This window comes from Mustela erminea, chromosome 6 (assembly GCF_009829155.1).
Source record: "Mustela erminea isolate mMusErm1 chromosome 6, mMusErm1.Pri, whole genome shotgun sequence".
NCBI classification, from domain to species: domain Eukaryota; kingdom Metazoa; phylum Chordata; class Mammalia; order Carnivora; family Mustelidae; genus Mustela; species Mustela erminea.
The window spans coordinates 58266433-58282183 of NC_045619.1; the positions used below are offsets into that span (position 1 = coordinate 58266433).

The 15751-nt window shown below is 35.6% G+C and overlaps 1 protein-coding gene across 3 annotated transcripts in view; it reads left to right on the top strand.

The window, feature by feature from the left end:
- The window catches only part of PTPRO (protein tyrosine phosphatase receptor type O), a 243609-nt gene that overhangs the window by 126827 nt on the left and 101031 nt on the right, over nucleotides 1-15751 (top strand). For all 3 annotated transcript variants that reach the window (XM_032347425.1, XM_032347426.1, XM_032347427.1), the window contains 2 exons: nucleotides 12419-12577; nucleotides 14388-14540. In XM_032347425.1, the coding sequence (XP_032203316.1) occupies nucleotides 12419-12577; nucleotides 14388-14540 (312 nt within the window). The remainder of the gene's footprint in view (nucleotides 1-12418; nucleotides 12578-14387; nucleotides 14541-15751) is intronic.

Here is a 15751-nt window from a genome sequence, read left to right on the forward strand (position 1 = left end):
ATATTAATTGAATTCAGTTGAGCAAATAATAGAAGAAAGAACTGGCGCGGAGGTGAGGGGAGACTAAGGCATAAAGCAAAATAAAAGTGTAGTTATTGTTGTTGACCTAACGTTCATTAGCATGAGCTTAGCTACTCCAGACCAGAAAAAGCTCCAACAGTCAGCCCCTTAGCTGATGATTCATAAAGTCATTTGACCAGTAAGCTAATGATAAGTAAATGGTAAGTAGGCACATGATAAGAGATTTCCATTATATCTCCTGGACATTTTAGTGTGTGCAATGAGTTGTATTCAAAATATTTGTTTATTTTCTTTTGTGATTTTTTTTTTCAACATGTGGGCTTAGCAGGTGTGCTGCTGAATATCCATCTTGCAATTTTTCAGAGACCCTTTTATTCATTTCTAGGTAAAGTCTGTTGTGATCAGAGAACATACTTTATGTGATTTCAGGTACTTTAAAATTGTTGCAGTTTGTTTTATGGCCCCAAATATGGTATGTCTTGGTGTGTATTCTGTGGGCAGCTGTTGGGTGAAATTTTGATAAATTTCAATTAGGTCAAGTTGGTTGTTCAATCTTCTCTACCCTTACTGATTTCCTGTCTACTTGTTTTAAAAATGATGGTTAGTGGTATGTGAAAATCTCCAAATATATCTATTGTCTTTTTCTTTTACTTCTTTTAGTTTACTTCTTTTCGTTTGTACTTCTTCTTTTCTACTTCTTTTAGTTTATGCTTTACATATTTGAAATTTACATGAAGTTTGAAGGTTTTCATCTTTACACTTCTGAGATTATTTTTATGATTATGTTAGTTTCAGGTATACAACACAATGATTCGATATTTATATATTCTACAAGACGATCACCACAGTAAGTCAAGTTACTGTTGTCACCATTCAGTCTCAATTTTTTTTTCTTGCAGTGGAAGCACTTAAGATTTATTCTTTTGATGACTTTCAAATAGGCAATACAATATTATTGATTACAGTCACCATACTGTACATTACATCCCTATGACTTATTTATTTTATAACTGAAGTTTGTACCCCTCGACCCCCTTCACTACTTTTGCCCACCCCACCACCCCTCTCTCCTCTGGAAACCACCATTCTGTTCTTTGCTTCTATGAGTTTTTCTTTGCTTTGTTTGATTTTTAGATTCCGTATGTAAGCGGGATCATACAGTATCTGTCTATCTCTGTCTAACTTATTTCACTTCACAAAATACCCTTAAGTTCTGTCAAGTTGTTGCAAATGGCAAAATTTGATTCTTTTTTAAGGTTGAGTAGTATTCCATTCCTCATAGATATATCACATCTTCTTTATCCATTCATCCATTGGTGGATGCTCAGGTTGTTTTCATATCTTGGCTATTGTAAATAATGCTGCTATAAACATGTGTGTGTGTGTGTGTGTGTGTGTGTGTGTGTGTGTATACACAAATACATATATATATTGTATACCTCTTTTCAAATTAATTTTTAATTTTTTGAGAAATCTCCATACCATTTTCCATAGTGGCTATTCTAGTTTACATTCCTACCAAGAGTGCATAAGAGTTCCTTTCCTCCACATTTTTACCAATACTTGTTATTTCTTGTCTTTTTGATAATAACCATTTGACAGGTGTGAGGTGATACACCTTTTGATTTGCATTTCCCTGATGCTTAGTGATGTTAACTATCTTTTCATGTGTTTTAGGGGCCATCTGCATGTCTTCTTTGGAAAAATGTCTAGTTAGATTCTCTGATGATAATAACAATAATTAGTAATATAATAGTGATATATCACTAATTAGTGTCCTTTCTTTTCAGCTTAGAGAGTCCCTTAACATTTCTTGTAAGGCCAGTTTAGTAGTGATGAATTCCTTTAGCTTTTGCTTGTTGCAAATTTTTTTGTCTTTCAAATCTTAATGATAACCTTGCCAGATAGAATACTCTTGGTTAGAAATTTTCTTCTTTCAGCACTTTGAATGTATTTGCCATCCCCTTCTGGTCTGTAAAGTTTCTGCTGAAAAATATGGTAATACTCTTTTTATTTTTATTTATTTATTTATTTGAGAGAGAGAGTGAACAAAGGCAGGGGAAGCAGTAGGCAGAGGGAGAAGCAGTAGGCAGAGGGAGAAGCAGGCTCCCCGCTGAGCAAGAATCCTGACCAGAGTGGAAATCAGACACTTGATTGAGCCACCCAGGCTCCCAAATGCTAATATTCTTTTTTTTTTTTTTTAAAGATTTTTATTTATTTATTTGACAGAGAGAAATCACAAGTAGTCGGAGAGGCAGGCAGAGAGAGAGAGAGGGAAGCAGGCTCCCTGCTGAGCAGAGAGCCCGATGCGGGACTCGATCCCAGGACCCTGAGATCATGACCTGAGCCGAAGGCAGCGGCTTAACCCACTGAGCCACCCAGGCGCCCCCCAAATGCTAATATTCTTATGAGATTTCCCTTGTATGTACCTTCTCTTGCTCCTTTTAAGATTCTTTCTTTATCTTTAACTTTTGACATTTTGATCATAATGTGTCTTGAGGGGATCTCTTTCATTTTTTCTTATTTGGAATTCTCTGGGCTAAGTAGCCACTAATTTTTTTTTTAAAGGTTTTTTTTTTTTTAATTTATCTGACAGAGATCACAAGTAGGCAGAGAGGCAGGCAGAGAGAGAGGAAGAGAAGCAGGCTCCCCGCTGACGTGGGGCTCAATCCCAGGACCCTGGGATCAGGACCTGAGCTGAAGGCAGAGGCTTTAACCCACTGAGCCACCCAGTGCCCCAGTAACCACTAATTTTTAATTTTATTTAATTCTGATTCATTCTACGTTTAATTAAAATAACCACAGGTGGCTAACAGCTATTTTATTGGACAGACAGTTCTATGCTGTCATTGAAAACACATCTAGCCTTTATGAATTTATTAAAATCTATCTTTTTTCCTGCTTTAATGGAGCCCCCCCTCCTCCCACCATGCTCTGCCAAAGGTGAAGCAGTTAATGTCCCTTCTGTTTGCAGGGGGTTTGTCACTCTTGGGTATTTAGTTCATTTGGTTGTCTTTTAATCTCAGATCTCTACTAGATTCAAGAAAAATCATGATCTCATGAATTATTTGGTTTTTTCTTCTTGTTGAGGGCTGAGAGAGTGACATTGACTTGTAAATTTCTACATCCTATGTGGAAGAGGAAATCTGCATTGATTTCTAAAAAGCAAAAACTAACTATGATGGTTTCTTGTCTCTCCTACTGTATCTCCTTTTTAAAGACTCAATTACATCACCCTCGATTTTAAAAGAGAAATTAGGTTCAGAATATAAGAATTGGGAATTAAGGCACAAATATTTCTGTGACCTTATGCCTGAGGTGACATTTGATTTCAGCTTCCTCCTTTAAAAAAGAGGGAATTAAAGTACGTGATGACTAAGATTAGTTTTGAGCTCTAAAATCACGACTATTTGTCAGTGAATGATGCATTTTTGCCATCTTTATTTTTATAACGGGAAGCTTTTTTTAAAGTTTAGGAAACATTAATAGTATCTGCTCAAAGAGATGACACATTACTCGAGATTAAAAGGGTATATTTGGTGCAGTCATTTATTGTGTGGTAGATAACTTGTCTTGATGAAATAAGCAGTGACAAAGTAATTGGCTCCAGGGCCATCCTTTGATAGTTCTCTATAGCTGTCCTGAGTCTGGTGCTCTTAGAGAATGCTGAAAAACATGGCAAAAAATAAATTCAGCACAAAGAAGACATTTGGCCAGCTCAAAGGAGTTTCGCGACCCTTACGCTCTGACATCTGATTAATATTTAATTGATTAAGAATTTTCAGTATATTGTCTGCATTTTGGAGAGAAGTCATTTTTTCATAGATAAAATAACACACGAAAACAATTGCTTACAGATTGGAGAAATGTTATTACCCACTGCTGTCTTGTGTGTTAGTAAAATCTGAGAGGTAGTAATTGTAAACATTGCAGAACACTTTAGAGACACTCTATGAATAGAATCTCATGTATTCTATAATATATTGTATAAATATAAACATGCATTAATACATTATGCAAATGTAAATTCATGTATTATTAAAAAAAATCCATGAATTTTTATTTTATTTATTGTGCACATGTATGTGCCTGTGTGTCATGTCCTTCATACCCACATTGAAAGATGATATATTATAGCATAAGAGACAAATAAAAAAACCATTACAAAAACATGATAAATGCTCTAAGAAAATTATGTGAAAGAGATTGCCCAGCCTTCCTTAGCGAACATTGGGAAGGCACCTCAGAAGATACAATCATTGATGGTGTAGTGAAAATGAATAAAGAATGGAAAGTGTTACAACGGAGTCAAAGGGAATCATATTTGCAAAGAGTGGACCTTCTTGTGAATTGCGAAGGGTTAACATATCTAGCACCCATCATTCCAGAAAATAATAAGAAAGGTAGCTAGAAGGATTGGGAGGAACTTGACTACTAATCTTTAATCCATAATTGATGAGGAATAGTGACAGATACAAAGAAATGACATAATAAGATTTTATTGAGGAAAGCTCCTTCTCAGAGCTGTAAGTCATACTATCCTGAAGTCTACATTGTAATGGGCAAATTATCAAGCAAGTATTCTTTTTTTTAATTTTTAATTAACATATAATGTATTATTAGCCCCAGGGATACAGGTCTGTGAATCGACAGGTCTACGCACTTCGCAGCACTCACCATAGCACAATACTTTCCCCAATGTCCATTACCCCACCACCCTCTCCCTATCCCCCTCCCCCCAGCAACCCTCAGTTTGTTTTGTGAGATTGAGTTTCTTATAGTTTGTCTCCCTCCCAATCCCATCTTGTTTCATTTTTTCCTTCCCTACCCCCCAAACCCCACACTTTGCCTCTCAACTTCCTCATATCAGGGAGATCATATGATAATTTTCATTCTCTGATTGACTTATTTCACTCGGCATAATACCCACCAGCTCCATCCATGTCATTGCAAATGGCAAGATTTCATTTCTTTTGATGGTTTCATAGTATTCCATTGTGTTTATATACCACATCTTCGTTATCCATTCGTCTGTTGATGGACATCTAGGTTCTTTCCATAGTTTGGCTATTGTGGACATTGCTGCTATAAACATTCGGGTGCACGTGCCCCTTTAGATCACTACGTTTGTATCTTTAGGGTAAATACCCAGTAGTGCAATTGCTGGGTTGTAGGGTAGCTCTCTTTTCAACTCTTTGAGGAACATCCTTGCTATTTTCCAGAGTGGCTGCACCAGCTTGCATTCCCACCAACAGCGTAGAAGGGTTCCCCTTCCTCCGCATCATCACCAGCATCTGTCATTTCCTGACTTGTTAATTTTAGTCATTCTGACTGGCATGAGAGGGTATCTCATTGTGGTTTTGATTTGTATTTCCTTGATGCTGAGTGATATGGAGCACTTTTTCATGTGTCTTTTGGCCATCTAGTTGTCTTCTTTGCAAAAATGTCTGTTCATGTCCTCTGCCCATTTCTTGATTATATTATTTGTTCTTTAGGTGTTGAGTGTGATAAGTTCTTTATAGATTTTGGATACTAGCCCTTTATCTGATATGTCATTTGCAAATATCTTCTCCCATTCTGTCAGTTGTCTTTTGGTTCAAGCAGGTATTATTGAGTAGCGTAGTGGTTCAAAGTATGAACTTTAAAGCCAACAAGGTAATCTAGAAACCATTAGTGTAGCATTAGGTAAGTTATTACCTTCTTTAAATCTCAGTTTTTAAATCTTTAATCTTAGCAAGCTTTTCCTGTAAAGACTTAGATAATAGAGTTTTAGTTTGTGGGGGCTGTACAGTCTGTTGGGATTATTCAGCTCTAGTGTTGCAGCACAAAAGCAGCCATAGGCAGTATGTAAGTGAACAAGCATGGTTGCATTCTAATAAAACTTTATTTAAAGATACTAAAATTTAGGGGCACCTGGGTGGCCCAGTAGGTTAAACCTCTGTGTTCGGCCCAGGTCATGATCACAGGGTCCTGGGATCGAGCCCCACATCCAGCTCTCTTCTTGGTGGGGAGCCTGCTTCCCCCTCTATCTCTACCTGCCTCTCTGCATACTTATAATCTCTCTTTATCTGTCAAATAAATAAAATAATATAAAATAAAATAATAAAGACATTAAAATTTAAAATTCATGTAATTCTGATACATACAAGACATTATTCCTGTTAATTTTTGTTAACCATTTAACAATATAAATGCCATTCTTAGCTCACAAGTCATAGAAAAACAAGTGGCAGGCCAGATTTGTCTTGTTTGCAGTTTTGGTGGAGGGTACCATAAAATAATGTAATATTTTATAATGTGAAAAATATTAAAATACAGTCCTTAACAAAATGTGTAGCATTTCATATAAGATCAATAAATGTAAACAATACCAATGACATTAAACAGAAAATTACTCCAGGGGTTGGAAGCAAAGGAGAGTCAAAACAGATCAGGCAGGGCAAAGGGCAAGTGACAGGTGTAAGGCAGAGACTCTGACAAGTTGAGAATATCATGTAGCCTGCAGGCTTAGAGGTTTTAAGCAGAAACAAGTAGAAAAATTAAGGTAAGACTGGAGTCAAGGAGAATAATAAAGAAAGCTGTTGAAATATTGCAGGAAGGAAGTGGTGACTTGAATTAAGTTCATAGGTTTGATTGTGACCATGACTCTTGGATCACAGGCTGCAGCTGCTGTCAGCTCACGTCAGTAGCCTGCGTGGATAGAGCTAAGCTGTCAGGTTAGATTCCAAATCATCATCTAAACATAAGTTAGAAACTCTGGCTTGGAACCTGGGATCAGTCCCTTTTTTTTTTTTTTTCTGCTCCTGACATCAGAAGTGAGAGCCCTGCGGCGCCTGGGTGGCTCAGTCAGTGAAGCATCAGATTCTTAAATTCAGCTCAGGTCATGATCTCAGGCCCGTGGGATTGAGCCTGACACTGGCTCCACACTGAGTGGGGAGCCTGCTTATGATTCTCTCTCTCCTGTTCCCTCTGCTCCACCCCATCTACTCACACTCTTTCTCTCTCTCTTTAAAAAAAAAAAAAAAAAGTGAAAGCCTAATCACAGGTTTCTTTCCCTCAAGAGGACTCTGTCAGAACAGACACATTGTTAGGTTGGTCACATGAAAAGCAAGGACGCTGGTCACTGATCCAACAGCTCCTTTAGTTTTAGTCCATCAAAACAGAGCCATCTCAGAAAGAAGCACCTCTTGGCTCTTAGCAGTTACCAAGGAGCACAGAGTTAATTCTGATTTCTTTAAACAGTATTTGCTCTACATTTGTCTTGTTCCCTTATGTTCTGTCTCAGTTACTTCCAGAACTTTAAGGACTTTCTTATTCACAATTGTCATGGATGATTCAAATGTAGTTAAGAGACATAAAACAGTCTTTGATTAAACATCAGATTTTATTATGTGGGACACCTAAATGAGAAAAAAAAAACAGTCATATTAAACATCATTTTAATTTGTTTTTTTTTATCGAAAGAAGAAATGGGAATTTCGTGTTAGGATTTCTTGCAAAAATAATTCAGTAAGTATCTGCTTGTGACACACTTTTTGCTCCTACCACAAATCAAAAAAAAAAAAAAAAAACCAGAAGTATATTGGTAGGCTAAAAAATAAGATAGGTATCTCTATGAATCAGAAACAAAACAGAAGTTCCAAGGGGGGGAGATAGGCTGAAGTCCTGGGGCCTCTGTGCTCTGCATCTGAAAGAACACAGCCCTGATCTTGGGTCTCAATACAGTAAGGATTGGAATGCTCCATACTAGGTAGGGCACAGACTCAAGATTTCTGTTTGGTGTGGAGATTCTTTCTATCTGTGATAGAATTATAGATGGAGGCCTTGGGATGTAGGGAATACACATTCAGTCTTATTATCAAGGAGAAGCTTAGTAACCCTCTGACTCAGGGAATGAATTAGTGATAGCCACTATTTCACCCACAATATTAAGAACTTCAGAATAATGTGAATATTCCCTGGTTCTATACTGGGAGCTGGCGTGAGCTGAACAAAAGCAATGGCTAAATTGGCTCAACAGCAAGAATAAGCAAGAAACAGGGCAATAAGAAGACACAAAGTCAGCCTTGGGCCTGTATTTCAAAGCATACGAATAGACATCAAACATCTATAATATTGCAGATTACATTTTGTATAGCAACTTGGCAACAAATTTATGGTATTTTATGATAGTCAAAGAGCTAAATATAAGAATTCCATCCATTCAAAAGGATCAAAACATAATGAAGCAAAGATTGACAGAAATTAAATAAAAATGCATCAAATAAACATAAAAAATTTTAGAAGTGAAAAATACGATTATTTAACTTAATATTTAGTTGCTTAGACTAGGCAAAACTCACTTAATTAGTCAAATTTAAGTTCAATTAAAAAAACTTCAACTGATGAGATAAATTCTGCACTGATGCATTTAAATAGTAAATTGAAAGGTATTATTTGTGATTGCCTCATAATTTAGCACAGTTCTCAGATATGAAGGTGGGAGAGGCTCTAACTAAGGAGGTTAAGAGTTCAGGAAGAAGACAGTGAAGGGAATAACAGGTACAATATTTCAAGAGTTGATTTTGAAAATTTCCAAGACTTGAATGAAATGAATCTACAGACTTGCAAAGCATTCTAAATACCTAGTGGAGTAATTCAAAAATAAGACTACGTCCAGCTATGTGGTGGTGAAATTATAGATTATCAAGGACAAATAAAAAGTGTAGAAGGTATCAAAGGAAAAAAAATCCATAATATGTTAGAAAGGAATAACTGTTAGGCTCACTGAAGTTTTCTGTTCCCCGATAATTGATTCAAGAAGACAATGGAGCAATAGCTTCAAAATACTGAGAGGAAATCTTATAATTTTATATCCAGCTAAACTACATCAAGAATAAAGATATAGAGGCACCTGGGGGACTCAGTTGGTTAAATATCTGCCTTCAACTCAGGTCATGATCCCACGGTCCTGGGATCAAGCCCCACATCTGGCTCCCTGCTCAGTGGAGAGCCTGCTTCTCCCTTTCCCTCTGCTGCTCCCACCAACTCATGCACTCTGTCTCTCAAATAAATAAAATCTTTTTAAAAAAAGCAAAGAATAAAGACTAAAGATAAAGAACTTTTCCAGAATAAAAAGCCTAGGAGAATTTAACATCTAGACTTTAACTTAAATAACTAAGTGATATGTTTGAACAAGGAAGGTCAATCCAGAAGGAAGGCATAGGACACATACACAAAAATGACAGTGAGAATGAAATAGATGACAAAAATTGCATTACAAATTAGCAGGAGAATATGGAAAAAGAACCCATGAAACAGGCAAAAGAACCAAACAATTTTAAGAAAACGAAAGCTGAATAACCAATAAACCTAAGAAAAGATAACCTCCTTTGTGAATAAGAAATTAAAACAGAGACAAAATTTCATATGTCTCAGAGTGGCAAAAACTAAAAAGGTTGATATGAGCAAGCTTTGAAAAAAGAATATGGAAAAAGATGACCTATCATACATTGCTGATGGAAATGTAAATTGACATAGGGTTAGAACACACTTTCACAATATCTCACAATGGAAGATGTGCATACCCTACGATCCAAGATCTGGATAGTCCAGAAACATGTCTCAAGACATTTATTGCAACATTATTTACAAAAAAATGAGTGATTGAAAACAATCTAACAAAATAACAGCTAAACTGTATAGTTTGTTTAATTCTAAAGTGAACACTGAAACAGAGTTTCTAGAGATACTTCCATCAAGATGGACAAATCTCAAAAGCAGTGGTAGTTGATAAAAGTAAGCTGCTGAATGATTCGTATAATATACCATTCATGTAATATATAAATGCAAAATAACATTTCATATGGATATGGGACACATAAATACAAAAGAAAAAACACATCAGAAGATAACCACCAAATTCAGACTACTAATTTACCTTAAGCCATCATGGGAGGCAAATCGGATCCGAGTGAATTATATGAGGGAGTTTCAAATGTATTTTGTAATACTTAATTCCTTGAAAAATAAAAAGACCCGAGGACGAAAAAGGAATAAACAAACAAAAATAATAAATGACACATATTCTAACAACTCTGTTTCTCTGTCCAGTCCTGCCTGGTGCCTAAGACAAGAAATGGAAGAGTAAAGGGTAGCTGGCAGAGAAAGGAAAATTAGATCAAATTGAATTAGATCAAGATTTAACCTTGTCATCACTGAAAAACACTTGAGTAATAACAGCTCTGGTTTATAGCACTTCACATAATTTCTAAAAAGAAAAATAATGAGGGAAGTCACTGGAGAGACAGTGAAATATTTTTAGTAGTGCATTTGAGTTCTACTGAAAATAGTAATTTTTGGATTGAATATGCCTCAGTAATGCGCAGGCTTGGACTTTAGAATTTGCTGCTGACCTGGGTTACTTATGTTGAAGCCAAGAGAACTGTAGGTCGCAAACAGGCAAGTAGGCATTTCAAAAAAATTCTGTTTAAAGTGAAGTAGCTTGCAACAGAAAAAAAAAATCATAAAATAAAATAGCTATGCTGTAATCCTCATCTCTTGAATTTCAAAATTAGACTATGTCTTTGATGTGCAGATGCCATGCCTCAGGGCATGAAAGAATGGATGGACCTCTCACTTCTCTTTTCAGTAGGACAGAACCCTGGTGAGGCTGAGATACTGGACAGCAGGAGTAGAATAGCCCCTGCTCTGTGCCTGCCTTTTTTTGTTAGCTTTCATCTTGGTTCCCTTAGATACAGAGGCAGCAGGTGGATTTGGTAGACTCTGTGGGTTAGTAATTAGACTGGGTTGAAAGAAAGATCTTCAAATAATCAAAACTTGGGGTGGGGGTGGGGAGGTTAATCAAAGAGAAATACAAGAGTCTTCCCTGATTGGTGGGTGGGTTGGTTGGGTGATTGGTTTACATGACACAAGTGAGTTCACTCCGTAGATTTTATCTTTAAGCAAGAAGACCAAGGACAAATCAAAGATAAACTAGAAACATTTTAACCAGAGAATACAGCATGTAGTCTACTTGCACATGATCATATGCTGTAATCTGAAGGTCTTTCCTGTTTTGTTTTGTTTTGTTTTGTTTTGTTTTTGCTAGATGTTAGCTTGGTTTTTAAGAAAATTCCAGGAAAAAAATCAAAGCTTTAACATGTTGCTTCAGTCCTTCCTGGATCTCTTCAATCAAAAGCAAAGCTAAAATAGATTATGATCCTGGAGGGCAAAATGAAAAATATTTACCTACAGATTAAGACAAAGTAGTTCCTTGATACTTGTGGAATAAATTAAATCAGAATTTGGTGTCCTTGGGTATTGAAACTTGAAATTTTAAAAGTCTAAAATTTAAAGCAAAGATAATGCTTTCATTTGGGCTGTAAATGATGTCTGAGAATCCTCTAATGATAAGACTTTGAATCAAAATTATTTTTGTCTGTAATACAATAGTTGACTCCAAACCAAATATTTAAATGATTTACTCAAATCAAATGAATGCATGTAAAACTTATCCTCCAGAAAGGTGAGGGAGCTCAATCATTTTTACAAGAATTTTGCTGAAGAATGGGATACAGAGGAGATGCAGATGTGAATCAAGTTGCGGTTTTAAAAAATGATCCCAGGCGCCTGGGATCAAGTCCCACATCAGGCTCCCTGCACAGTAGGGAGCCTGTTTCTCCCTCTCCCTCTCTCTCTGTCTCTGTCTCTCTGATGAACAAATAATAAAATCTTTTTTTTTTAAAAATGAGTATTTAAAAAGTTTTGTAATGAGCTAACAGCTCAAGCAAAATAGAAATAAACTTTTTATTAACTTCTGCAGGAAGAGTGGTTTGATAAACTCTAATTTATCTCAACACAGTGTGGCTTGCAATCTTATAGTTAATAGAGAAAAATAAATGTTAAGTTTATATAAAGAAACAAATGATCACATAAACATTTATCCTTGGTCAGAGCCAAAATGTATTTTCTGTTACTGGTCTGTTATTAACATCAAATTTTCTTGGCTTGGAAAAAAGAAAAATAAACTAGGAATTTGGAGATATAGACTCTGCCACATACTTGTTAAGTTACCTTTGACAAATAATTTAAAGTCTCTGAGACATCATCATTATTTTTATCTTTGAATAGTAATATTCATATCTTCTCATCCCAGATCTCAGGGTTATTGCAAAAAGCATATCGAAAAAATGAATATGAAATTTCTTTGAAAGGTGCAACACCACATAAATGTACTTTGTTAATTACTTCTCTGGAGATCAGTCAACTCATGAGTGTGGGGGTGTTTAGTGCTTATGGATAATAAAAGTGTGGAAAGTGTTCTGATAGATGTAATTTTTGGTACTTCGAAGTATTGATAATGGGCTTTCTCCCTTTTTCTCCACTTCCCCTTTGTCCATTTACTTCCATTCTGCAGAACCCCTACCTGTAACCAGTGTTTCAATATATGACTATAAACCTTCTCCTGAAACAGGAGTCCTGTTTGAAATTCATTATCCAGAAAAATACAATGTTTTCACAAGAGTAAACATAAGCTACTGGGAAGGGAAAGACTTCCGAACAATGCTATATAAAGGTAAGAAGCAAAAGGAAGGGTGATAAATATCACCTTTAAAATACCCTTTTTTACGTGATGTTTGCCAAATGGTCTAATGTCTTGCTCTAAAGAGGTCTTATGATTCGCTATCTGACCATGGAAGACCCATTAAAAATAGTTATTAATTTATGAAAATCTTGTCATGAGGAATCTTAGAACATCTGGTTTGCTAGTCACAGGCAATGCATAAGCATAGGAAATACTCAAATTATTATCACTTGTATGTTCGTCTTCCAAAGGCAGCATGTCTGATACAAGAAATAAATTCAAACATAAACTTAGAAACACCTCGCCTAATGATTTCCTTCTGGGTGTGTTAGAAGGGCATTTCTAGAACAAAGAAGCTAGAAAGGCACCTTCTACCAAGTTTTGCTTGGAGGGATCCAAGATTATTCTCAAATGCAAATGATAATGCTTTTTTGTTCCTTTGGATATGTTTATCTGTATGGCCAGTTAAATGATTGCATTAATATACAAAAATTGGTTTCATTGTTTATACTGGCCTAATGGGGACCCTGTAGGAAGATGAGAAAAAAAGATCTTATGGGAATTTATCATTTCAAAAGAACCTGGTCACCTTCTCAGGGTAGACTGTTGGGGAAAAGGAAAGAGGAATGAGGAGAGCATTCAGCTCCATTGGGAGTGAATTGGGGAAGGAAAGAAACTTGGATATTCTCGGGATACAAAACTATAACATTTCTCTGTGAGGGCTTAGATTATGGTTATCAAAGTTCACTGGTTGTAACTGGAAATAGGTACTGGTGAGATGAAAAAGGGATACTGAGGCACACAGGTCATGGTATCCAGGTAAGTGTCATTTTGACTTGCTGCTTTCATAAACTCATTTCTTCCATGGATTTCATTTTTATGAGACATGGTTTAAAACAATGCAGTAAATTTATATTTTTTGAAGCATTAAAGCATCAAATAAATATAAACGGAGACTCCACAAATTATGCATTTTTAAATTTTCAATGAAAACTGATTTTCTGCAAATTAATAAGTGGGGCCTTATTTGTTTATGGATCACAAGCAAATACAAGTTCATGAATGATTGAAAAGCATCTGGAATTTTTGTGGAACTAAAAGCCAGAAGTTTTAAAATAAATCAATAAATATGCTCTCCTTTTTAAGTTAATTAATTTTTAAATTTATTTTCAGCTTTTAGTTCTATAAGTGGTATGTTTGGTTTCTTTTCCACATTTCCTTCTAATTTGGACTGGAATCTTAATTTTTTAATTTTCTTTAATGTTTTTCAAATAAAATCCTAATCTTCCTTCCCTCCTTCCTTCCTTTTTCCTTCCTTTCTTCATTCCTTCCTTCCTTCTTAAATCAGGTACTGCCAACTAGCAGATAAACCATTCTACTTCAAAAGCAGTCCAGTTTTTATAAGTAAGCCTAGTGAAACCATGTCTTATGAAATCACTTTTTCCTAAGCCATAAGGTGGCAAAATATCTTTGATTTTTATCATAAAATAAATGGCTAGCATAAACCTAATCTCTGCAATTTCCGCACGTTATCTTCTCCATTTAATACACAAAATGTTCCTATAATAAAGATTTAATTCCATTGTATCCAATTCCTGCTTAAAAAACTTTTCAGGATTTTGGATATAAAGATCCAAATTTTCATCTTTAATCTTGATTAGGCCAATTTTGTATTACCAAGGGTGCCAGAAGTTGCAGGAAATAATACCTTACAGTTATTTAATCATAATTGTTTAGGACTTTCTAGAAGTATGTGGCATTTAGGAGATCAAAATTTTAACGTAATTGTTTTTATTCTCAGATTTCTTTAAGGGAAAAACAGTATTTAATCACTGGCTGCCAGGAATATGTTATAGTAACATCACTTTTCAACTGGTATCTGAGGCAACTTTTAATAAAAGTACTCTTGTGGAATACAGTGGTGTCAGTCATGAGCCCAAACAGCATAGAACCGGTAAGTTTTCTGAAGAATCTAATTTAGTTTAAAAACAATTAAACTGTATGTTTATTGCATGTATACATTCTATCATTGTGAAAATAATTCTGTGCTAGACCTAAGAAATAAAATAAATATATATTTGTAATATTCTAAAACAAATTCTCTATCAATGGGAAAGGAACGGAGTAAAATTTTCAGAAGAAAAATCTAAAATATGTCAAGTAGGGGTGCCTGAATGGCTCAGTGGGTTAAAGCCTCTGCCTTTGGCTCAGGTTATGATCCCAGCGTCCTGGGATCGAGCCCCACATCGGGCTCTCTGCTCAGCAGGGAGCCTGCTTCCTCCTCTCTCTCTTCCTGCTTCTCTGCCTACTTGTGATCTCCATCTGTCAAATAAATAAATAAAACCTTTAAAAAAATAAAATACATCAATGTTATGATAGATTTATAATCTTTGAATGGAAAAAAACTACATGATACTACCAAAAGTTATAATTAAGTAACTTAACTTGACCAAGTAGACATTGGTTATTCTATAACCTGGCAAAATTCTCATATGACAATAAAAATGACAGGAGATGTTCTAGGACAGAATATCAGATTATTAAAAGAAAATATTGGAATTCAGATGTGTCTAAACTTGCCGTGTTTAATCTTAGTAGCATCACTAATAGGAAGCACTGTTACAGGATGGATGGATGGAAGGATGGATGGGTAGATAAATGGAAGAATGGATGGAAATAATTATATACCTACTAAGTGCCCGTCACCAATACAATGTAATTGACATTGTCCATGCCTAATGTGCCCAAATTACTCTTTAGGAATGTTGGAGATGCCCTTCATATGAACATTGGGAATGGATTGTAATAGATCACCCCTGAGACCCTGCCAGTCTGAATTCTAAGATGTCATGATTTCCATTAAGTAAGACAAGACAAAGAAACTATTTCAGCTAAATAATTTAGTCACATAATGGCAACATCTAAGACTCTATTTGTATTTTTCATCATTCAATTCAAGTAAGGAAACATTATCAATTGAGTGACTTCTACCAGGAAGTTGTTCTAAGTATGAGAGATATGAAGACAGAGTCTGGTGGAATAGGTTCCCTGTCCTCAAAAATGGTAGGGGCATAACACAAATGGCAATCACACAAGGCAGAACTGATATGTGTCCTAAGACATACAAAGTTATGTAACTGCACAAAGGAGGGAAAGATTTATTTT